This window comes from Eublepharis macularius, chromosome 1 (genome assembly GCF_028583425.1).
Source record: "Eublepharis macularius isolate TG4126 chromosome 1, MPM_Emac_v1.0, whole genome shotgun sequence".
In the NCBI taxonomy this organism is placed as follows: domain Eukaryota; kingdom Metazoa; phylum Chordata; class Lepidosauria; order Squamata; family Eublepharidae; genus Eublepharis; species Eublepharis macularius.
In genome coordinates this window covers 99,815,617-99,838,913 of record NC_072790.1, presented here as the reverse complement: position 1 = coordinate 99,838,913, position 23,297 = coordinate 99,815,617, and the positions used below count along the sequence as shown (strand labels likewise).

Below are 23,297 nucleotides of genomic sequence, written 5' to 3'. Positions count from 1 at the left end.
TTTAAAAAAAAGAATGCCTGACAAAAGTCAAAGTAAAAAGAGGACTTATTCCTAAATTTGGAAGTAAGGTCCAACGTAATCAACTTAGCTTATTTTATATTAAACACAGATAGAATTGGATTGTTAGAAGAAACCGCCACTAAAGATGTGCAATGATGTATTGCAATACTACAAAGAGCACAAAATAATACTGAATCCAATCAAACTAACACGAATTCATCAGCCTCAATATGAATCATTCCCTGATCGCAGATCCATATTATGAATAGGGAAAACACTACCGGTAGCATAAATGCATTCTTAAAGAGAGGCTATTATTTTGTATAGAAGTCAGAAATTCTTATTATAACATGTGGAAACTATATTCTGCAGTTTCAAAATTGCTAATGAATCTTGCTTTCAAATTGTTATATTGCATTAGAAGATATACAGGTGAATAAGCCCTTTGGTAGTATAGCTGAAGATTCCTGGTCCCCTGATGGTGCTGCTCAAACAGATACGTAGACAGGATTGGCATTGCACTTTCTTCCCAAATTTGTATCTTCATCAGATGGCCCATTATTGCCAGTAAAACAGGGTTAACATACCTGTAACTTATGTTCATCGAGTTCTTCTGTGCTGACACACATGGGGACTGCGCAGGCGCAGGCCAGCCGCCGGAGAATTTTCTAGAGCTTCCATGGCTCCGAAGGGGCCGTTTGTCGCGCGCCTCAGCGACCGTTTTCCCGCCCAAACGGTCACGTGATCCTCCAGCGACCAACGGCCCCTTCCCTCAGTTCTCCCTTGCCGCCGCTTGACCAACACACGTCAGCCATAACACCTTAAAAACACCAATTTCCATTACAGCCATCACATTATTGTGCATTGGAGTTCACAGCGGGGTAGGAGGGAGGGTTGTGTGTCAGCACAGAAGAACTCGATGAACATAAGTTACAGGTATGTTAACCCTGTTTTCATCTTCGTTCTTCTGTGCCTCCACACATGGGAGTGTACCAAGCTTCACACAATAAGGAAGGCGGGGGTGAAGTCCAACACAATTTTATTAAGCAAACAAGAACAACAATAAATAGATATGCATATATACATCTATGTAAAGATACTGTGTAAGGACACATAAATACCCAATATTTACATATATACACACCCCCAGGTACATATATACACACTTTCACTCAAGGGTACCCAACAGGTACGCCAAGAAAGTCATACCAAAACTCCCTCAGGAAAAGAGGGAGTGTAAGACAGCCTTGGCCACAGATACATCCTGCTCTGCATTGACATCAACGGCGTAATGCCTGACAAAGGTGTCTGCAGAGGACCATGTGGCTGCTTTACAAATGTTAACCAGGGGCACCCCCCTGAGGAGTGCCGAAGAGGATGCTTGGGACCGCGTGGAGTGGGCTCTGACATGAAGCGAGCAAGCCACCCCTGCCAGGGAATAGGCCCTGCTAATGGCCGCCACAATCCACCTAGACAGGGTCTGTGAGGAAGCCCTGTTACCCTTGTCCTTGGCCCCAAAACATACAAACAGGTGAGGACTGGAGCGGAATCCCTTCGTCCTATCCAGGTAATAGGCTAGGGCCCTCTTCAAGTCTAGGGTATGGAGGGCCTTTTCCCCCTTAGAGGAGGGTCGAGGAAAGAATGCAGGCAGTGAGATATCCTGCGAGAGGTGAAAGGCGGACACCACCTTGGGCAGGAACTCAAGGCAGGGACGCAGGACCACCTTGTTGGGATGAAACACAAGAAAGGGAGGGTCAGACCGCAGCGCAGACAGCTCACTGACCCTTCTGGCCGATGTGACGGCCACCAAGAACGCCACCTTGTAGGATAGCATATCCAAGGGGCAGGTAGCCATTGGTTCAAATGGAGGCAACATGAGACGTGAGAGCACCAAGGACAGTGACCACTGAGGCACTGGCGCCGACACAGGTGGGTAAAGATTGTACATGCCCTTAAGGAACTGGCGGGATTGTGGGTGAGAAAACACCGTAGCACCCTCAACACGGGTGTGAGCAGCTGATATCGCTGCCAGGTGGACCTTGAGGGAGGACACCTTCAAACCCAGGCCACGCAAGTGGCACAAATACTCGAACACAACCCCCAAGGGACTGCTGTCAGGCACCACCCCTCCGGCAAGTGCCCAGAGCTCAAACCTGCGCCACTTGGCTGCATAAGCGCGCCTAGTGGATGGCCGACGAGCATTCAGGAGGACCCTCTGCACCTCGTCAGTAAAGCCTATCGGGGAGGAACGATCCGCCAAGCCGTTAGGTGCAGCTTCTTGGGATCGTGGTGGACTAGGCTCCCGTTTAGGAGAAGGTCTTGCCGAGGGGGCAGACTCACATACGTCCGTTGGGACATTCGCAGGAGCTTCGGGAACCAAACCTGTCGTGGCCAGAAGGGGGCCACTAGGATGCAGTCCGTCCCGTCCTCCTCTATCTTGCACAGGACCCTGGGAATCAAGGGGAACGGAGGAAACATGTAGTGCAAGCCCTGCGTCCACGTAAACTGGAAGGCATCCCCAATAGAGAGGGGGTCGCTCCCTGCCCTGGAACAGAACGTGTGGGCCTTGGTGGTCGCCGCAGTGGCGAACACGTCTATCACTGGATGACCCCACATCTGGAAGATCGGCCCAACGCACTCTCCGTTCAGTTCCCACTCGTGGTCCAGTAAAGGGACCCTGCTGAGGGCATCTGCCCGGGCATTGTCTGACCCAGCCACGTGTATAGCACGGAGCGACACACCGTTCTTGATAGCCCACTGCCAAGTGAGTGTGGCTTCCCGGCACAGGGCCATGGACACTGTGCCCCCCTGCTGATTCACGTAGTACATGGCAGTCGTGTTGTCCGTCTGCACCAACACCTGACGATTTCTCAGCAGTGCTGTAAGAGACACAAGTGCGAAACGAATGGCCCTTAGTTCAAGCACATTGATATGGAGGGTCTTTTCCCTCTCAGACCAGACATCCTGCACAGACACATCACCACAGTAAGCCCCCCATCCCAACAGAGAGGCATCAGTGGTAACCGTGATGTCATGGTGTTGATACCCAAAAGGGGTCCCCTTAAACAAGCTGTCATCAGACAGCCACCAGTCCAAGGAGAAGAGGATGACCCTCGGGATAGAGAATTTGAGGGACGGAGGGTGCAGCAGAGCATCGTACCTCCGCACAAACCAGTTCTGGAGAGGGCGCATACGTAGCCTAGCGAAAGGCACCACAGAGGTGGCCGCTGCCATATGCCCTAGTAGGCACTGGATAGTGCGCACAGACTGGAATCGGTTCCTTTTAAACATGGACACCAGACCCCTTAGGGACCGAGCCCTCTCCAAGGGGAGCAGGGCCTTACCCTCCACAGAGTCTAAAAGCGCGCCAATGTAGGACACCTTGCAGCTGGGCACCAGTTTGGATTTCTCCAAGTTCACCAGGAGCCCCAGGCGTTGGCAAGTGCTAAGCACCAAGCCAATGTCCTGCACCAGCCTAGACTCCGATTCAGCCATGATGAGCCAGTCATCGAGGTACGGAAAGATGGTACAGCCTTCTTCCCGCAGGAAGGAAACCACAGGGGCCACACATTTCGTGAACACTCGTGGGGCAGTGGACAGGCCAAAGGGGAGCACCTTATACCGGAAAACTCTTTGCCGGTAAACAAAACTCAGGTACTTCCTGTGCTCCTTCCGTATGCCCACGTGAAAGTATGCGTCCTTTAAGTCAAGAACCGCAAACCAATCCCCCTGTTTAAGCAAGGCGATCACAGCCGCCAACGTAACCATTTTGAATTTGGTCACCTTGAGGAAGGCATTAAGGCCCCTCAGATCTAAAATGGGACGTAAGCCCCCATCCTTCTTAGGGACCAGGAAGAACCTAGAGAAGAACCCCCTTACAGAGTCCTCATAGGGCAATTCTTCCACAGCACCCTTGGCCAAGAGCGACACGATCTCCGCATCCAGCTCGGCCATAGTGTTATTGACAGCTGTCAGGGGTGAACTGCATCTAGGCAGCTCAACAAACTCCAGCCCGTACCCCAGTTCAACAATAGTTAAGACCCATGAGTCAGATGTTATTGACTCCCACTCAGAGAGGAGTGGACTAAGTCTGTCCGAAAAGTTCGGGGATACGGCTGGCGCGACCCGTCAGTACTGCCTCCCGGCGCCCTGCTGATCCTTCTGCTGGGCCGGTTGCTGTGCCGGACGAGGCTTGAAGGGCCGACGCCTCCTCTGCTGTTGTGCGGGAGGGTAAGGCCGCTGCTGGTAAGCAGGATACTGTTGATAGCCCGGCCGCTGCTGTTGGTATCTGCCCTGGTAGTAGTAAGGGCCGGACCGGGGAGCGTACCGTGGCCTGGAGGAGGGCTTGTCAGCAGGAGCCAGCCCCAAGGACCGCGCCGTCTGCCTGTCCTCTTTTTTCTTTTTCAGGGTCTCGTCGGTCGATTTGGAGAACAGCGAGTCCCCTTCAAAGGGCATGCTCTCCACCCTGGAACGCACCTCCTGGGACAGGGCCGTAGACCGCAACCAGGAGTGGCGTCTGAGGACCACCGCCGAAGCCATTCCCCGAGCAGCAGTGTCGGCAGCGTGACTCCCAGCATTCATTTGCTGCTTAGACAGCCGGACAGCCTCTGTCTGCAACAGGGAGACGACAGCCTTCTGCTCAGGTGGGAGGTCTCGAGTGTAGGATGCCAACTTCTCCCAGAGGTACAATTGGTACCCTGCCATGATGGTCTGGTAGTTGGCGATCCTCAGACCCAGCGAAGCGACGATGTACTGACGCCTGCCCATGGCATCCAGCTTCTTGCCCTCTTTATCGGCAGGCACCGAGGAGTGACCCGATCGTCGGGGGTTGAACTCCTCTGTGACCAAGGAGGAAGGTGGAGGGTGCCTCACCAACGCCGGCCAGGTGCCCTGCTTGATCTTGTAAAGCTGCTCGATGCGCTTGGATGTTGGAGGTTGATCACAGGGCACCTGCCACACCTTCTCCACTATCTCCTCAATACCCTCGAGCATGGGGAAGCCAACATACGCCGGATTGTCCCCGTAAATACGTTTGAGGAGCTTGTCCTTGGTCTGGGGAACTGCCGAGGAGATGTCCATCTCGAGGGCCTTGGCCATCCTTGCCATCTGGTCGGCGTAGATGCGGAGGTCCTCGAATGGCGAGTCCGCCGATGGCACTAGCTCCTCAGCTGGCGATGGTTCGGACCAGGACTCCGACTGGTAGCCGCCAAAGCTCTCCACATCCTCCTCATCGGAACCGAGCTGGGATTCCGGAACCTGGAGCGGAGGGGGAGCCCACGCCGACCTCGATGTCGAAGGCCTCGGTTCCGACACGGAGAAGCCCGCAGGTGCCCCCTCCCATTGGCAACGATATGGCGAGGGGAGGTAGGAAGCCTGTCGATGCCGGGACGCAGCGGATCGGACCGATCGGACACTGTCCCCGGAACCATGCCGCTCACGACCGACCGGAGGTGGAGACGGGCGGGCAGGCGACGGACGGCTCCGACGAGGAGACGGGCTCGGTTCCAGCCTCGGCGACCGAAGGGGAAGCGATGGTCGGCTCCGACGGTGCGGGCTCGGCTCCGGCCCCGACGAGAATTCTGCGGGCACCGTCTCGAAGGCCATCGGATCCGGCACCGGAACGGAGATGTCTTCTGGCTCCGGAGAGCCCAGATGAGGGGAAGGCGTGTGAGGAAGCACGATGACCTCCTCCTGAGGAGCGGGACGCGGCGACCGATGGTGCTTGGTCTTTTTCTTCTTCTTCGGTGGTTCCGAAGAAGACCTCGGAACCGACGCGCTCCTCGCCTTCGAAGGGGACCTCGGCTTCGACCTCTTAGGCTTCATCGGAATCGATCCGGTCGTCGGTTCCGATCGGGGACTCGGTACCAGGATCCTCGGTTCCGAAGCTGGTCTCGGATCCGACCTGGTAGATGACGCGCTACGGGGCGGCCGCACCGGTCCCTGCGCTGGAGAGGCCGCTCTCGACGCCGAGGTACTCGGGGGACGCGGTTTCGACCCCGACCTCGCGGAGGCCACTGAGCCAGCTCTTGAATGCCGTTCGGCAGAGGGGCTAGGGCCGGCCTTAGGGGAGGGCAACGGAGCGCCTCCGGACATGACCTTCTGCCACAGGGAGGAGTTCAGTCGGGCCTTGCGCTCCTGCCGGGCCTTGCTGGTGAAGCCCTGGCAAATCTTACAGGCCGTCACATTATGGGTCTCCCCCAAACAGAACAGGCACAGTTCATGGCCATCGGTCTTGGCCATTTTCGTGTGGCATTGGAGGCAATGCTTGAAGAGAGCCTTTGAGGCCATCTTCAGGGGCACGCGAAGGGAAGGTCAAAAACAGTCCGAGTCAAATTACCGAGTCCACAACAAAGTCCAAAACGAGATCCGAAGAATAGTCGAGGTCACGAAGTCCGAAGTCAAAAGCCAAGCAATCAGTCAGAATAAAGCACGAAGCACAAAAAAGCACAGAGCAACGAAGCTCACGTTCTCTCCAAGCGGCGGCAAGAAGAGAACTGAGGGAAGGGGCCGTTGGTCGCTGGAGGATCACGTGACCGTTTGGGCGGGAAAACGGTCGCTGAGGCGCGCGACAAACGGCCCCTTCGGAGCCATGGAAGCTCTAGAAAATTCTCCGGCGGCTGGCCTGCGCCTGCGCAGTCCCCATGTGTGGAGGCACAGAAGAACGAAGATGAAGTAGCTGTTTCAGATTATGGGGCTGCAGGCAAGGAAGATCCATGAGAAAGAACTAGCATATTTCAGGATGGTACATAGATCCTTAATAACGTTCTGGCAAGGTTTTAACTAAATACAGAAAGTGGTAACAAATAGCACCTACAATGTATTGATCCCTGTTGAAAAGACAAGAGCAAATGTATTTATAAATAAACCCAAAGCGGTTTATTTATAGGTGGTGGTAGAAAGCACCATCAAGTCATATCCAACTTATGGCAACCTCTAGTAAGTTTTCAATGCAGGAGACTAATAGAAGTAGTTTGCCATTGCCTGCCTCTGCATAGTCTTCCTTGGAGTTCTCCCATGCAAGATTTGATGAGATCAGACTTGCCTGGGCTATCCACATTAGGACAATTTATTACATTTAATATTTGTATTATTACCCTCCTTTCTCCCAGATATCCTAGGACTCAAAGAGGGTTATACATAGGGCTTTGTTGTAGACAATGTCACATTACCTGCTTTGAATGATGACAGGTAGCATGTAGGTATGTTTAACAGTTAAATTCTAGTATAAGATAGTGTTTAAAATTACATCACATAGTTGTACTATGACACACAAAACATGGAACTGTTGTATGGCATGTCCTAGGTTAAGATGCAAGCCACTGAAATGCTGTGGGCAGATTTTAGAGTTCCACAAGATTGTGGGTTTTTTTGGCAGTCCATTAACAGTGCAATCCTGTGCAATGTTATTCTACTCTAAGACAACTGAAATCAATGGATTTAGACTGGAGTAACTTAGGATTGTACTGTAAGACACACACACTGTGTTAAATGTCACATAGTTATTACTATTTTACTTCTCAAAATTTGAATGCATTGTGTTCTTAACCAAAATAGGCAACGGTCCTGCAGCACAGGACCACACACACAGGAACTCTCACACAGTGTTATCTGCTCTGTTTTGAGATAGAATGCTTTGTACACCCAAATAGCACTCTGGTTCATGGCCCTAAACCGCTGTGACACGCCTGAGTGTAAGATGCATTTTTATCTCTACGCAACCTTTTGTAATTAAACAATCCATGTCTTATTTACATCATTTATAAACTGGGAAGGGGGTCAGTTCTGTTGTAATCTTTATGGTTTTACTAGCAACAGAGCCAGTTGTGTTGAAAATACAATGAGCTCTAGAAAACTGATTTGATGGGTCCCCACTGTGGGGCCTTGGGAGGGCCATGCCAGGCCTCCCTGCAGTCTCCGTGGCCCCTCAGATGCCTGGTGCAGGAGGAAGGGAGGCCTGGTGCTGTGGCGCAGCCCTCCTAAGGCCCAACAGTGGCTGTGCTGCCGCACTGAGCCTTCTGCCGCTGTGGCAGCCTCCTCAAGGCCTCCAGAGTGCCGTGCAGACACGCCCAGCCTTCCTACTGCCATGGCTGCCTCCTTGGGGCCTCCAGAAGGCTGCGCCACCATGCCAGGCCTTCCCGCTGCAGCAGTGGCCTCTTCAAGGCCTCTGAGGCAAGCCATGTTGCCTACGACTCTCTTTTTATCCCCACGGAGTGCACCTGCACGAGGAAAAAAAGAGTCTTTGAAAACACAGCCTGCCTTTCATATATTAGAGATTACTGTAGAAAGCCATATCATGACTATGTGTATTTTAATGCACTCTTAGAGGCTTTGGCACAAGGTCAACAGTGTGATGCTGTAGCTAAAGAGCAAATGTAACTTTAGGCTGCATCAACAGAAGTATAGTGTCAGATCATGTGAAGTAATGGTATCACTTTACTCTGCTCTGGTTAGACCTCACTTGGAATACTTTGTTCAGTTTTCAGCACCACATTTTAGGATGTTGACAAGCTTCAATGTGTCCAAAGGAAGGCAACAAAGATGTTGAGGGGTCTGGATACCAAGTCTTGGGAGGAAAGGTTGAAGGAGCTGGGTATGTTTGGCCTGGAGAGGAGACGACTGAGAGATGATATGACAGCCCTCTTCAAGTATTTGAAGGGCTGTCACAGAGGATGGAGTGAAGTTATTTTCTGTTGCCCCAGAGGGTTGGCCTAGAAACAATGAGTTAAAATTAAAGAAAAATAGTTTTCGGTTAAACATTAGGAAGGACTTCTTGACAGAACGGTTCCTCAGTGGGCTCTCCTTCCTTGGAGGTATTTAAGAAGTTAGATGGCCATCTGACAGCTATGATGATTCTATGACTTAATATGAATGTACACAGATCAGGAGAGGGAGTGCATGAAGGGATGAGCCACTGCTAGGTTCTCGTGGCCCTTTCTTACATGCCCAGGGTAATGCCGATCCCCACTTTGGGTTTAGGATGGAATTTTCCTCCAGGCCATATTGGCCAGGGATCCTGGAAGGTTTTCTTGCCTTCCTGCAGGCATAGAGCAGGGGTCACTGGGGGAGGTGAGGGAGGAAGTGGCTGTGAATTTCCTGCATTGTGCAGGGGGCTGGACTAAATGACCCTTGGGGTCCCTTCCACTCTATGTTTCTATGCATTTTCACTGACACATAGGATTGACTGTGAGGTACCATTCTAACTTCATATTAAGCTTTTATTATATGAGCTTAAGGAAATCTTCATGGTTATTAGATTAAGCCAGTATTATATCCACATGACTAACACTTGGTGACATGATGAAGAGTACTGGAAGTGATTTTTCCTGATTAAGATGAGCTTTCCTAACAAAAACAAACAAACAAACAAACAAACAAACAAGCCTTTAGGGAACTGAATACATAAATTTACTTGAAAATGTCCTTCTGGCAAGTACTCTGGGCTTGTTTTCCATTCCATAGAGGCAAGTATTTAAACTATTTTGGAATACAGCTTCATTTCCAAGGATATATCCAAGCAATAGCTGATATTAGTTTGCACCACATTCCATCCTTTTGATATTGTGCCACTGGGGTGCAAATGTATCATTCTATTTCCTTTCCCATGACTAAGCACTGTGATGAATGTTGTAGACATACTGCAAGATATGTAATCTCTTGAAAACTTGAGTTATAGGCCATTTCCACACGGATTATCTGCCCTGGGTTTAATGCTGTTGGGAAACAGTTTTTTTCCAGCCTCCCCAGAGACTGAGTGTATTTTTAAATCTCTTGGGTTTCCCCAGATATTCTCTGATCTCTCACAAACTTTCTTTCCTGTGAAGTTTTGGAAAAGATTGCAGTGAAACCTGGATGGTTGCTGGGTGGAGGAAAGTTCAGATTTTCCTACCTACCTGGAAGCCATTTTCCCTGAAATCATCTCCATAGTGGCCATTTCCTCTCTCTCTACCACCAGGGGCTTTTTTGTGCTTTTTAAAATCAGCATTTCAATATCATTATCCTACGATAATGTTCCTGACAACTCACTTTCTACCCTGGTGAGCTTCCAGAGGGCGCTGCCATGGAGGGAATCCCAGACAAGACAGCCCGTCCCTACAGAGAGCGCACCGCAGCAAGCTCAGACTGGAATCAGGTGCAGAGCAGGTGACAATGCCAGCCCCCCGCCTTCACCCAGCTGGGATCAGGAGTGGAGCAGGTGGCAATGCTCGTGCCCTGCCTTCACCCAGCTGGGATCAGGAGTGGAGCAGGTGGCAATGCTCGCGCCCTGCCTTCACCCAGCTGGGATCAGAAGTGGAGCAGGTGGCAATGCCCACCTCCCACCTTCACTCAGCTGGGATGAGGCACGAAGCTGCCCTCCTTCATCTGGCCGGGATCAGGTGCAGAGCAGGTAGCAATGCCCACTCTCCCTTCACACACACAGGATCAAGAGCAGAGCAAGAGGCATTGCCCACCCCCCTTCACCTGGCTGGGATCAGTAGCAGAGCATGTGGCAATGTCCACCTCCCCTTCACCCAGCTGGGATCAGGAGCGGAGCAGGTGGCAATGTCTCCCCCACCACCTGCCTTCACCTGGCCAGGATCAGTTACAGAGGAGGCAATGCCCACGTCTGCCCTCCCACTTCTAGAGCCCGCTGTATTTTTACCCACAACGGGCTTTGTTACTAGTTGTAATATAACATTATAACAATAGGTGTAACAGGTTGTTTGAATGCCCACGTTTCATTTTAAAAATAGTAAGTCTCTAGCTACTTCCGTTACAGAAATATAAAGGGAAAGGCATATTTCAGCAAAAGAAGGGCCAGAGAGTTACTTTTTTATGCAACGAAAACTCAGCCATTGATAGCCTAAACTAGGAGTCCCAAACACTGAGGCTCTGAGTACATTTGGAATTTTGAAAAAAGGTAGTATGTACTACTACAAATGGCTGCAACAGGGGCAGTTCAATTACAAGATGTTGAGAGATCCTAAGTCAAGCATCTTCCTAAAATGACAGCAATTTCTTCTAAATGGGTAGTCTCTGCAGACACAGAAGGTAAGACTTCTTGGCTCTTCTGAAGAAGCGTTTATTTCCAGGAAGTAGAGCAAAACAGGAACTGAGTAAGAGATGCTTGTTTGGTTTCAGTTTCCAAAAGTAAGTGTTGGCTTCCTGTGTAAGCTCAGGGAACAATGTCAAACCCAGAATAGGGCTGCCAATCTCCAGATGCAGAGGAGTTAGCCGTGTTAGTCTGTGGTAGCAAAATCAAAAAGAGTCCAGTAGCACCTTTAAGACTAACCAATTTTATTGTAGCATAAGCTTTCGAGAATCAAGTTCTCTTTGTCAGATGCATGTTGACTGGAAATCTCTTGGAATTACAACTGATCTCCAAGCCATAAAGATCAGCTCCCCTGGGAGAAAATGGCTGTTTGGGGGGGGGGACTCTGTGGCAATATACCCTCCCCTCCTCAAACCCTGCCATCTCCAGATTCCACCTCCCAAATCTCCAGGAATTTCCCAACTTGTAGCTCAGAACTAGAGATGGGCACAAACCGCATTACGAACCTCAAAAACCCACGAAAATGGCGATCGCACGATTGTGACCCGGCGGATCGTGATCGGCCATGGCCAACAAAACCAGCGGTTGGGAGAGGCCTGGTTCGTTGCGTTTGGGCGCGGTTCGGGAAGCCAGACACTCAGACGCCAGCAATCTATTCCCCTCGCAATGGAGCCAGGAGAATGCCTGAGCTCTGTCTGCCCTCCTTCTGTCGCCCTGGAAATCCCAATGGAAGCCCAGCTTTCCTTGATCAGCAGGGCTTCCTTCCAACCACGGAGCTGCAAAGCAGTTACAAGTTGGGAGAAGACACCCAGGGGAGGGAGGGGGAAGGGGGTGTTCTGTAGCCATGGGCACTCCAATCTCATCCCTGCAAACCCTGATAGGCAGCTCTGACAGCCAAACACAGACCTCCTGTGTTGCTGAATGGGACCCATGCTTATAAATAGTCATGGTCTCCCAGGCTGGGTTTCACTTTCTGCTAGCAGTGGAGTGGGACAGAGTTCTTGCTTGCCACTTTGGCCTCCACGAGCCACGATCCGGTTCGGCAACAGGAGATGTTCGTTGCGTTTCGGGAATTCGGGATTGTGGTCTGCACCGAACCACAATCTGCTGGTTCATTAATTTTTTTTGGTTCGTGCCCATGTCTACTCAAAACCAGAGACATAAGCAAATCAGTGCCTATAATGCACCTGCCTGGAATGAGCTCACAGCTTTGCTAGTCAGTAGGCTGATAGAGAGACACAAAACTTGCTGTTTTATTGGTTTTTCTGTTTCATCCAAGAACCCCCTCCTTGGCAAATTACAGTTTTTCTTCCTTTTTTTAGGAGTCCAATTTTTAAGTCTCTATATTGAATTGGATAGCAACAGATAGAGCGCTAAATATACACATGTTCTCCACATAGGCAGTTGATGAGGGGTATTTTGGTAAGGAAGACTCTATAGAGAAAGGGGTAGAAACACACACACACTCCCAGCCCCAGCCCCAAAAGGTGCTTTGAGCACAACATTTAACAGATTTTCTATGTTATATCTAGTGGGTCCTTTTATGTTTGGTCTTTGGCACAGGCATTATGAAAACAAGTCACTCCTCCCTACCCTCACTGCTGGAATTTTCCTCATGACATGCGTATCTCTTACACACATGCATAGTCATCTGCAGTCTTCCTGTGTTTGTTACCTTCTTGATATAGTCTTGTGATTAAAAGCTTGTGTTTTCATTTAGTACAAAACGTTAACAGTACAATTCTATGGATTGCACTGTAAGTGTATAAAGTAAAGAAAATGCATAGTTTTCAATTTTATTTTTCTATGCATAAACGAATATTCATATTTTACCTTTTGCAAGTAATACAGCAATAAAGCTTTACTATGTATAGAATTGCTAAGCTGAAATCAAATTGACAATTTACTAACTGGGATATAGAATAAAGTGTGAAAATGCCATGAACTGCAGTGCAGTTTAAAGTTACTGTTGGCTATAAAATAATAACCAGCTGTTCCTCACAACTTCACCCAACAGAGGAGATTGAAATTAACATGCTGTTCCAGTCTTAAAATTGCATTCCCATCTTGATTCTTCATAGCTGCACTTCATATTTAAATATCCTATATAATCTTAAATTCCTAAACCTGGATTTAGATGTTCCTTTCTCTTATGATCTTACATTAGAAAGAAATAGTTTTACTGCTATTAGAAATGTTAATCACTATATAATTTTAAAAATTCTATGCATGCAGTTAACCAAGAGGAAAATATGTATACTTACTAGGTGAACATAAGGTATAAAATATCCAAATAAAGCAGCTGGTATTCCAAAAGCCCAGATTCGATAACTCATAGCTCCGAAAATGGAAAAATTGAAAATAGGTTTTGCAGGAGGAAAAGAGGATTTGCCCTTTTCTCCACTTTCTTTGGCATTAGGAATGAGAGGCTTATATGTGAAACCAGCCAAGAAGAGAACAAATATAAAAATGCATAGAATCCTGAAGGTATTGTTCAGGCCAACTGACTTAATCAGTACAGTTAAAAGAAAAGGCAGAGCTACAGTAAACAAGCTGCTACCAGCAGTGACAATGCCATTCACCAGACCCAAACGCTTCTTGAAATAATGGCCCAAGATGACCAGGGAGGGTTGATATGCAAATGAGCAACCACATCCAAATAAAATCCCGTAAGTGAAATAGAGAGGTCCAAGCGTCCTATAATTTAAAAAGAAAAGTTGTTAATTGCAATGTTCAGCATAGGGATGCATTCTTCAACTTCATCAGATAGTAAGCAGGATGATGCATGTGATGAACATATTTATAATACACTGAGAATTACAGGCCAAACTTTAGTGTTTCCTACTCCCATCTTGATTTAATAAAGCAAGAATCACTGGTCCCTTATTCTTCATGATAAAGAACTAAATTAAAACTAATTGTAATAAAGAAAATGTATTTTAAAAGGGGAAAGGGGAAACTCTTGTATGGTAGACTTATATATGAAAGCATTACACTTCTTAGGTCAGAATCTAGTGTAAAAGATACTTCAGTCACTCGTGAAAGATTTCTGTTTTCTTCCTCCTGCCAAATAATTGTACTAGCCAAATGAGTTCTTTAACAGCTGTTCCTTGGAGTTTTGTATACCACACAGTCTAGCAATACTGGCAGTCTAACTCTGTCCTTATATATGCTCTCAAGCAGCAACCTCTCTAGGCTTCAACTGCTTTCTTGTTTATTTTTACTGTTGCAGTTCCTATATTCAATGAGAGAAGCCGAATTCAGTTACAAGAGTGGCTTGCCTCAACAATGGGAGCAACAGCAGGATCACTAGGAATTAAGTTCTGCCTGTGCAAGTGTTTGTTCACACACACTATCATGCCTGTATTCCACTAACTAAAGAATTTCCAAACATCTATGTGAACTTTGAACATCTCAAGGAAAGATTTTATAGCCTCCCTTGACTGCTTATTCCATTACCAATCTGCTGTTGTAGTTGAAAAAGGCTGGCCTAACGAATAAACAAAGCTGTCATTTAAACACACTGAACTGGATCCAAAGTAACATCAGTGGAGTTCTGCTCACTCAACAGTTCTTTCCCACCTCCCACCATCTTCTACAGGCTCATCCCCCACATCAGCCAAAACATAGTGGGGACTCTATGGAAATATGGTATGTAGTATGAGGGCAGGGCACTGCTTAAGTGAGAGATCTGTAGAAATCTTAACTGCTCTTCTGTAAGAACACACACCTCCTGCTTGTGCAGGAGAATCCAACTGTAATGATTTAAGTGTATGTGTGTTTCTTTAAATGCTTAGTGTGTTACAGATGAAGAACTGGGGTGAAAGAGAGGGATGAGTAAGTGAGATGATTGGTTGATTATTATAAGTATGGGCGGAGTTGAGAAGTGTGACTGGAGTCAAATCTGATTGGACAGTAGCAGCAATCTAGGGGCTGAGTGAACTGTGTGTGTGTCTGCCTCTGAGAGAAAAAAATTCAGTCTGGAAAAAGCAGACAACCTGTGTGCGCGCCTGAGAGAGAAAGTCTATGTATATCTGAAAGATTGGTCCATCTAAATCAGGCAAGCTGTGTGGAAATGCCTGAATGAATCTAAGTTTGTGTGAAAAATTACTTTGTATGACTGAGCCTATGTAAAGAAACTAAGCACAGGTCTTTGAAAACATCAAGCTTAAGAAATAAAACAAAACCAATATGCTTCATGTAAAAATAAAAGTTTATTTTGTTTTTTTTGTTCATCCCAGAGTATATGTGATTCCTATATATTCCATTCCTATCCTCAGAACCACATAGTCCCACGAAGGAGCCTGACACTTGGGGACATTATTCAGGGGGAAATTTAATTTAACTAGTTTGGAATATAATTCCTGGTGGTAGCATTATCTATCCAGAGAGTGTAAGAGGGTTTAAGGCAAAACCTAAATACACGACAGAAAGGGAGTCATGACTCATGACACCAACCAATAGCCTTTTGTCCCATTTTCTATGGATAAGATGACCAACTGCCATTCTGATGTCACACTAGGATCTAAAAGTCACACGTTTGACTTCACATTCTGCTGTGGAAGCTGACTAGTGGACTTTAGGTCAGTCACTCTCTCTCAGCCTAACCTGCCTCACACAGTGTCAAGTATATATAAAATATTTAAACAACTTGATAATTCATAACATAAGTGAGGGCCAACAACAGTTAGTGGGGGAAATGCCAAACAAACAAAATTTTTTTACCTGTTAATGGAAGACAATGAAAGACGGAGATTAGTTCCAAAGTTTTGATGCCACAACCAAGAATGTGCTTTCTAGGTTGCCACCCATCTAGCTTGGTGTTCCAGCAGTTCTCAAAACTGTGCCCCCTGCTCCTGGCCATTTTGGGCCCAAAACAGCCAGGACTGGGCCCAAATCTGCCTGGAACGGGACTCTTCCGGGTGGCGGAAATGGCACGTGTGGTACCGGTACTACTGAGTTCCACCATCTCTTTTCTCAGAAAAAAGCCCTGCTTAAGATGCACCCAAAGCAGGACCTCCAAACATGACAAGAGTGGATGGGTAGGTACATATAGGAATAGATGATCCTTAAAGTATGCTGGCCCCAAGCTGTAAAGGGCTTTAAAGATAAATACCAGCACCTTGAATTGGGCTTGGAAGCAAATTGAGAACCAGTAGAGATGGAACATGATGTTCCTATGACTCACTTCAGTCAATATTCTGGCTGCAGCATTCTGTATCAAATGTAGCTTCTAGATAGTCTTCAAGGGCAGCCCCACACTGAGCACATTACAGCGATCTAATCAAGATGTTACTAGGGTAGGCACCACAGTGGCAAGATACTTCCTGCCCAGGAAAGTCACAGCTGGCTCAGCAGCCAAGTTAATTTCATTCATTTAAGATTTCATAAGATCATTGAGCTGGAAGATACCTAAAGGGTCATCTAGTCCAACACCCTGCACAATGCAGGACATTCATAGCTAATCCCTCCATACTCCTCCCAGTGACTCCTGCTCAATGCCCAGAGGGAAGCAAAGAACCTCCAAGATTCTGGCCAATCTGGCCTGGAGGAAAATGCCTTCTTGACCCCAAAGTAGTGATTGGCATTATCCTAGGCACATAAGAAGGGCCACACGAGCCAAGAATTGGTTCATCCCTTCATGCCATCCCTCTCATGATCTGCCTAAGTTTATTGTGAGTCATAGACTCATCATTGCTGACAGATGGCCACCTAACCTTTGCCGAGCCCACCAGAAAGTCTTTTCCACAGAGAAACTGCTTTAACCGTCTTCATAAAGTTTAGCCAAAAATTCTTTTGATTTCATTTTAACCCGTTGGTTCTGTTACAATCCTCTGCAGCAACATAAAACAATTCTGCTCCATCCTCTATGTGACATCCTTTTCAATATTTGAAGATGGCTATGATATCATCTCCTTTCCAGGCTAAACATAACCAACTCCTTCAACCTTTCCTCATAGGACTTGGTCTCCAGATCCCTTGCTATCTTTGTAACTTCTCAATCTGAGAAGTTAAGTAGAAATCTTACTGATTACACACAAAGCGTGTAACTCCAGTAAGGGTCAGTCTCACAAAAGACATAGGGTTGGGCCCAACAAAGCTCTGCTCTTCCTCTTTCCCCAGTTCTACTGCATCCCCTTTGATGCCTGAAAACCTGTTCCCTAAGAGTCCCCTTGACCCTCAGAAGAGCATGGGATGGATCTACAGCCTGAATGAAAAATCTATAGAAATGTGAGACTTCTCTTGCACAAAGAATAAGTACACAAGGACATCTTTGCATCCCTATGAGAGCTGCCCACCACTGTTCTAAAGCTGCTGCTATGTTCAACTGTACTGTTGCACTATTTGTAACTAACTGTATTGCTGCTATCAAGAAAAAGAGCACTGCTATTTATTTATAGTTTTGTACAATGCTTTTAAATGTTTTATATGGAACATTTTAAATGTTTTAATTGCTGTTATCCGCCCTGAGCCTGCTTGCGGGGAGGGCGGAATACAAATATGATAAAATAAAAAAATAAAAAAATAACCTATTTAGCTATTTCTATTTGAATAGGAGGTACTCAGGATTTGGAGGCCTCTTTTCTTGTAAGTTGCTCCTACTGGATTCAGCCATTCTGTCATTAAAATCTGCAGGGTGCTGCAAAAGTTGTCATCAGGGAACACTGAGTCTCCAATTGGGTGGGGGTGCCATAAATAAATAAATCAAGGAGACAAATAAACAGATTCACTTTTAGGGATTTGCATAATTTTGGCCTTTAAACAATGATCTTTATTCTTGTAGTAGTTGTAACAAATGGCAACCAGTTCATTTATATGCAGCATAATAATTTTCTATTTTATCTTTGAACAAGAAGTTACACATCCCACATTTTATCCTTGAAAAGCAAGCTAATCTTGCTATACCTTATCAGAGTAATTTATGAAAACTTCCCTGTGCAGCTGTTGTAATTCCAAGAACTGTATTAGCTTTACTAAGAATGTAGTGATAGAAAAACAGCTACTTATGCCAAAAAACCACACTCCTACAATGTGGCCAAAAGCCAAAGGTATACGCAATGGGGGTTTAATTTTTTTCTTTCTACAGCAGACTCCACCCTCAAACCATATCATAAAACACTTTCAAAATTGGTTTGTCATGATGCATGGGGGCAGTTGCCAAGAAAAACAAGTCCAAAGACTTGTGGGGCAGTTGTGTAATTCTCTGGATCTGCCCTTTATATGCAGTACTAACTTTACTGCTATAAAGTCTACAGATACAATTACGGCCTGTATTATAATGTTAACAGCATACAGAAAACACAGCAGTCTCATGGCTGGTTAAATCAATGTCATCAAATTATGTCTGTTTAATATGCAACAAGAATTGGGTTACTAGGGGAAACATCAGTGTTTGTTAATTTTACTGAAAGATTAAAAAGTATATTACAAGCTAATACACTGAAGTCCTATTTAAAGCCAATAATAAATTAAGAGAAAGAAGTAGCAAGAAAGACAAGCTAATTATCAGCATTCAGGTTGATCATTCATATGTGAAACTGAGATAAGGAAAAAAATCACGTTTGATACTTTTCTTCAAGTCTGGTTAAAAAGAGAAGGGGGGGAAGGGAGAATGAGATCCAAAGCTACTTACGCCTACATGTGACAGAATCATAGCGTTGGAAGGGATCTCTAGGGTCATCTAGCCCAACTCCCTCACAATGCAGGAAATTCATAACTATCTCTCTTCCCCACTCCTCCAGTGACCCCCTGCTCCATGCTCAGAAAATGGCAAAACACCATCATGATCCCTAGCCAAACTGGCCTGGGGAAAAGTGCTACCTGATCCCCAAGGTGGCAATTGGCCTTACCTTGGGCATGTAAGAAGGGGCCACAAGAACTAAGCATTGACTAAGATATCTGAAAACAAGATAGTCCACCTTTACCTGAAAATCTGCCTTCCAAACCTTGAAAGCTCTGACCAAATAAGCAAAAAATATTTTGCTTCCAAGGATGCTATGGAGACTGTTACAGAAAATTTCATTTGAGCAAGATTTAGTTCTTTTTCACCAACATTGTCTTCTAAAATGCAAGACATCAGTGGAAGAGCTCTATCTTATCCATTTGAGGCTGGAGTCTGTGGTACCTCTTAAGGTGCAAACTTTGTATTTCACTGGGAGGTGAAGAGGAAATAAACCCTCTGAGGAGCCATCTCTGCCAGCTCTAGAGAGGTGAAATTGACAAAGCCTTCCAATCTGTCTTTTAAAACTCCGCTTCCGGGCTAACATTGTGGTCTTCCTTCACTTGAGTGCCCTCGTGTAAGAGGTCTCGTGTAGAGAGACTCTTAGAGGCATGTAACACATTTAAAATCAGACTGCACAACACTTATTCTCAAAGTTGTGCTGTAATCAGTAATATCCTCAAGATGTCTGAGGATATATGATAAGGTTTCCTGAACGTATTGCTGATCTCCTGAGCAAAATAGCCTATATTGTGATACCTTGCCAGACACCACCTGCATTTGGAGAAGTCAATGAAAGTCAGTAGACTTACCTTACAAAGGAGCTTGAAAGGAGTCCAATGAAAGCCACAGCTGCTCCAACTACAGCTACTGTTTTACAGCCAAATATATTGGTAAATACACTGACTATGGGAGAACAGAAGAAGATCATTCCCATGGACAGGGAACTCACCCATGCTGTAGAAAAGATCAAGAATATATGACTGAATTTAATGTGGTAAAATTCAACTAAAAGTTCATTTATTTACTTCATTTATATCCTAACTTTCTCCTCAGTGGGGGCCCAAGTGGCTTATAAAATTCATGTCCTCAATCCCCACAACAACCCTGTGAGGTATGTTGGACTAAGAACATGTGACTGGCCTAAGGTCACTCAGCAAGTTTCCATGGGGAATTCAAACCAGAGTCTCCCAAATTCTAGCCTGATACTCTAACCATTATAGAACACTGGCTCTCTCATATAGTAAAATTGTTTCAGCTGGGTAGCTGTGTTGGTCTGCAGTAGAACAGCAAGATTTGAGTCCAGTGGCAGCGTAAAGACCAACATTTTCAGGGTATAAACTTTCAAGGATCAAGGCTCTTGTATCTGACAAAAGGAGCTTTGAGCTCAACAGCTTAAATCCTGAAAATCTTGTGAGTCTTTAAGGTGCTACTAGACTCAAATCTTGCTGTTCATATAAATTGTTACTTTAGGGGAAAGACATATAGCAAGAAAAACAACTAACCAGCACTGCAGTATTCTGCTAGTTGTAAAAGCCCAACAATGACTTGAAGTTAAACAGTGGAGACTGAAAGCAAGTTGTAATCAGATACATAAGGTTATTATCCAGTACAAACAAGATGAGTAATCTGTAAAAGGCTTTTGGATTGGACAAAACAGAACAGTTAAGATTGTTTGAAAAAAGGAAGCTAAATTATTTCCATACATCTAGTCTAGAAACAGAAAACCTACAATCAGGACTAAATAGTATGCAGAAATTCAAGTTGCAAAAGAATGCTGAGATAAGCTATAGACAGCATACTAAGCAAAACCAGGGGACAAAAAAGAGCCAGTATGGTGCAGTGGTTAAAATGTTAGACTATGAACTGGGAGACACAGGTTTGAATTCTCATTCTGCCATGGAAACTTGCTAGGTGTCTTTGGGCAAGTCACATACTCTCATCATACCTACCTCACAGGGTAATTATAAAAATAAAATGGAGAGGGAAAAGTAAACCATTTTGAGGCCTCACTTGGGGTATAAAATAAATAAAATCATCTTTTAAAATCATATTTAACAATCAAAACTTGTGGTACAAAGCAAACAACCCCTGATAATGAGTTAACAAAGAAAACTAAATTAGGAACTGACCAAGAAAATTATCATTTGGCACCTAAGGAAAAATAGCTACTGGCTCAAGCAGTTCCTGATTTATGATGATATGAGGGCCTAAATTCCAAGCCTTACCACTTTTGGAGTAATCAATGTTGCCTCTTTATAAACTAGCAACTTAATTAGGCGTTGCAGGTTGGGGGTGTGGGTTTTGTTGTTACCCTCACAAGAACAGGCCGTTATACTTGACTCTTTGACAACTAGGGTTGCCTGGTGGTTTCAACAAAAATACTGGATATACTTGATTAAAAAAATGTTGACCATGCAGGGACCACATGGCTTGGCAAGGTGGCCCAGGAAAGAGAGAAAGAGGCAGGCCACTAAGTACCACTGCTCCGGTGTGCGCTTCATACTACATCAACACTGGCAGGCAAAGCCTTCAATAGATGGGCTGTTTAGTGATTCTGGGGCCTTAGGATGCCCCCCCCCATTCTTGCCCACCCCTAACTCACTGATTTTACCTCATGGGTTTTATTGTCAGGGTTAAATGGGTTTGGAGAGAATGTTGTATACTATACTGGGTCCCCATTAGGGAAAAAAACTAGGGTAATAAATAAAACTAAGATAAATTAATATTTATACAATTAAGACACACAAGGGAAAGTGACCCCCCCCCCAATATCACCTCTAGAGTCATGGTGGCAGGGACTTCAGGGGGAAAGCTGTTGCCACTGATTACCAATAAAGAAAGAAGGGAAAGAGGAGAAATGGGAAAAACAAGGGCGAAAATTCCCTCTGAAGTGATTCTGGAAACTACTGCACTGATTTTGTAACAGTGACACTGATTTTGGAACATTCCCCCCCCCCACACACACACATACACATACACCTGCTCTCCGTTCAGCCAGAAATCTCACCATGGTTGAGCTAACAGTTACAGGGCACAAAGAAAATTTAAGTTTCTCATTATGCCCACTCCCAGCACTTGCTTGGACTATGCCCCCCTTCTTTTTTGTCACCACTTTTTACTGAGAGAGAGAGAGAGAGAGAGAGAGAAGCTGTATGCTTTTTCCCTGATGGGAGCCAGAAGAGGAGCCAGCTTGGAGGAAATGGGTGAGTAGGGGCAAGCAAAGCAGCTCCCCAACAGAGAAGGGAAAAGAAAAATGAACTACTAATGAACAGAAGTTAACTGTCCACCTTATAGTACAGAAGAGTCAGAAAACTAGTCCTCCTAGATACATGGACCACAAAACTAAACTGCTCCTTTCAGGGTGGAGGAGAAACTACTGAATTACCTGAGGAGGGGGAGCTTCATCTTTCTCTCCTCTCGGGTAGGAATGATGGAACTGCCAGCACTAGTTACACTTTGCCTTCTACCAGCTCACCCTCTACAACTGGGATCTCATTTCCCAGGTGGGGTGGGGGCAGGGGATCCCCCACTCCCACCTTCCCCTCCCCCTCCCCGCTTACCTGGCCAGTGGGGGGGGAGGTAGGGAAATGGCCTCCTGGATGCCCTCCCAGGACTGGTATGACGACATCACTGACATCATTGCGCTGCTCCGAGAGCGCTCCTGAGCTTAACAACAGGCCAATTTGTGCCCCCAAACAGGCTGCTACAAAATCAGCCGACTGAAAAGTACGGGTGCGCTCCACACCTTGCGCAACGATGAACGTGACATCATCGCACCAGTGCAAGAGCATGCCAGGAGTAGGAAGACGGTAAATGCTGCCCTCCCTCTCCTGCCAGGAGGAGAAGGGACTGGGCAACCCTACTTCACAGCCAAGCCATAGAGTTTGATTTCCTCCTTCATTTTCTCACTTCTTTTCTCTATTTTAACCCTTGAGCTCCCCCAACTCTGTTCCTTTGAATTGCTTGTTTCTTGGCACTCTTAATTAGAAAATACCAGGCATTTGTATGTCCAGTCTTTTCTCAGTTTATTTTCTGGACAGCAAGTGCAAATAGCAGACTGTTTGGTTCAAAACTCAGAATTGGGCAAAACTATTGGCTACAGCACTATATAGTTCCTATTTAATCCTACATATGCTAATATGATTCATGGTCACTTAGAGCAAATTCATGTATTATTTGTTGATAACTAGGTTTTGAAAGGGAATGAGTTCATTTCAGTATATGCCTCCAATTCCTAAAAATTGATTTGTAACGATTTCATTTATTTCCAGGTCTGCCCCAATTTGAGTTCTCCCCTCATATTTCAATTCTATTATTACAGGACAAGATAGAAGATTAAATTTACATTTACCTGTAATTTATGTTCATTGAGTGGTCACCAGTGCAGTCTAAAGCTCTAAAGAAAGACTGAGGCACTCCCCAACTGCAGAGGATTCCTCAATTTCCCCTTTTCTCCAGTCAGCGGGGCACCTTTCCTCAGTCCTCTCTTTGCTGCTTCCAGAGCACTTGGCCTAAGGATGCAGACTATTTAAAAGGAAAGAGCTT

General features: G+C 46.0%; 1 protein-coding gene across 1 annotated transcript in view; it reads right to left on the bottom strand.

Annotated features, from left to right (window-relative positions):
- The window catches only part of SLC16A10 (solute carrier family 16 member 10), a 67,051-nt gene that overhangs the window by 20,201 nt on the left and 23,553 nt on the right, over positions 1-23,297 (bottom strand). Inside the window, exons 2-3 of the mRNA XM_054997294.1 lie at positions 19,562-19,706; positions 13,294-13,726 (exon numbers count right to left, since the gene is read on the bottom strand). Of these exons, the coding sequence (XP_054853269.1) occupies positions 13,294-13,726; positions 19,562-19,706 (578 nt within the window). The remainder of the gene's footprint in view (positions 1-13,293; positions 13,727-19,561; positions 19,707-23,297) is intronic.